Source organism: Bos mutus, chromosome 22 (assembly GCF_027580195.1).
Source record: "Bos mutus isolate GX-2022 chromosome 22, NWIPB_WYAK_1.1, whole genome shotgun sequence".
NCBI classification, from domain to species: domain Eukaryota; kingdom Metazoa; phylum Chordata; class Mammalia; order Artiodactyla; family Bovidae; genus Bos; species Bos mutus.
In genome coordinates, this window is record NC_091638.1 from 65,301,296 (window position 1) to 65,302,449 (window position 1,154).

A 1,154-nucleotide genomic window follows, 5' to 3' on the forward strand; every position below is an offset into this window, starting at 1 on the left:
TGGACTTGGACTCATAGTCACAAGTCTGTCTTGAGACCCCCCAGGGGTCTGCTCTGGGGAAACCAAGGCACAGTCTGTGGTTACTGTCCTCCCTGCCAGAGGTGGGGTCCAGGGTGGCTTTAAGAGGTAGGGCCGGCCTGTGATGTGGTCACATCTGTCTTTTTGCCACCGTCCTCCCCCCAGACCAGCCCCTCTGGCTTACCCCGCGCCTCCTCCTGCAAACAGATTTATAAAGAATTGGAAGTAGAGAAAGTCTAAAAGCGAGACCCACCGCCAGGATCACTCACTCCCACAACCTGGTGGATAGACAGGCAGGGGGGCCCCTCCATCCTCTGACGTGGGATGCAGGTGGCCAGGACAGTCCTGGTGGGGCTGGGCCATCTCTGCCCGGCAGGTGGGCTGCAGGGGTGGTCTCCCCGCTCTGCACCCCGCCCCAACCCCACCTCCGGCCCCAGGACAGATCCTCTCTGGGACACACCCTCCAGCAGGGAGGGCTCCCGTGTGCCTGGAGCTCCGGCCACGGGCCGGCGGAGGCCCTAGTCCTCCTTGGGTTTGCGCTGCTGCCGCCGGCCCAGTCTGTAATCGATGTAGGTGCCCAGGCAGGACCACAGAAGGAAGCGTGCCAACAAGATAATGACCAGCAGGACCAGGAGCGGGTCGGGGCCCGTGCTGCCCCCAAGCCAGGAGGCCATGGCGAGGGCAGCCGCCACCCCCCACCCCAACCGGAGGAGCAGCCCCCACGCTCCCCGCGCGCCGCCCAGCCCGGGGGTCTCCTCCCTAAGGCCCCGAGCCCGCTCCCTCCGCGCCCCAGCGCAGGGGCCTCCCCGGCGGGAGAGGACAGCTCGGGGACGGAGAGCGGCCTCCTTGGAGAAGAGGCCCCGCGCCATTCAGCGCGCGCGGGCGGCGCTCGGGGCCGACAAGGGCCGCATTGTCCGGCCGGGCGGGAGGCTCGCGGCCCGGCGCTGACGTAATCTCCAAACGTCTCCGGCGGCAGCTGCTGGGCGAAGCCGGCCACCTTCTCCGGGCGCTTTCAGCCGCCCACGCCCGCTCTTCCGGCCCCGCCAGACAATCGGGCCCTTTCTCTGCCCAATTAGCTATCACTTCTGGAGGCCGGCGCTGTCCAGCGGCTGCGGGCCCGCGGCGGCGGCAGCAGG

General features: G+C 68.4%; 1 protein-coding gene across 1 annotated transcript; it reads right to left on the bottom strand.

Moving 5' to 3' along the window:
- Positions 1–468: 468 nt before the first annotated feature.
- Positions 469–701, bottom strand: SMIM38 (small integral membrane protein 38). The gene has a single exon (XM_070359681.1). The coding sequence runs from the start codon at positions 690–692 to the stop codon at positions 537–539; it is 156 nt and encodes a 51-aa protein (XP_070215782.1). The 5' UTR covers positions 693–701; the 3' UTR covers positions 469–536.
- Between the last annotated feature and the right edge of the window lie 453 nt (positions 702–1,154).

Bases quoted from the DNA above. Each gene is read 5' to 3' on its own strand.
- SMIM38 (XM_070359681.1), bottom strand. From the start codon at position 692: ATGGCCTCCTGGCTTGGGGGCAGCACGGGCCCCGACCCGCTCCTGGTC.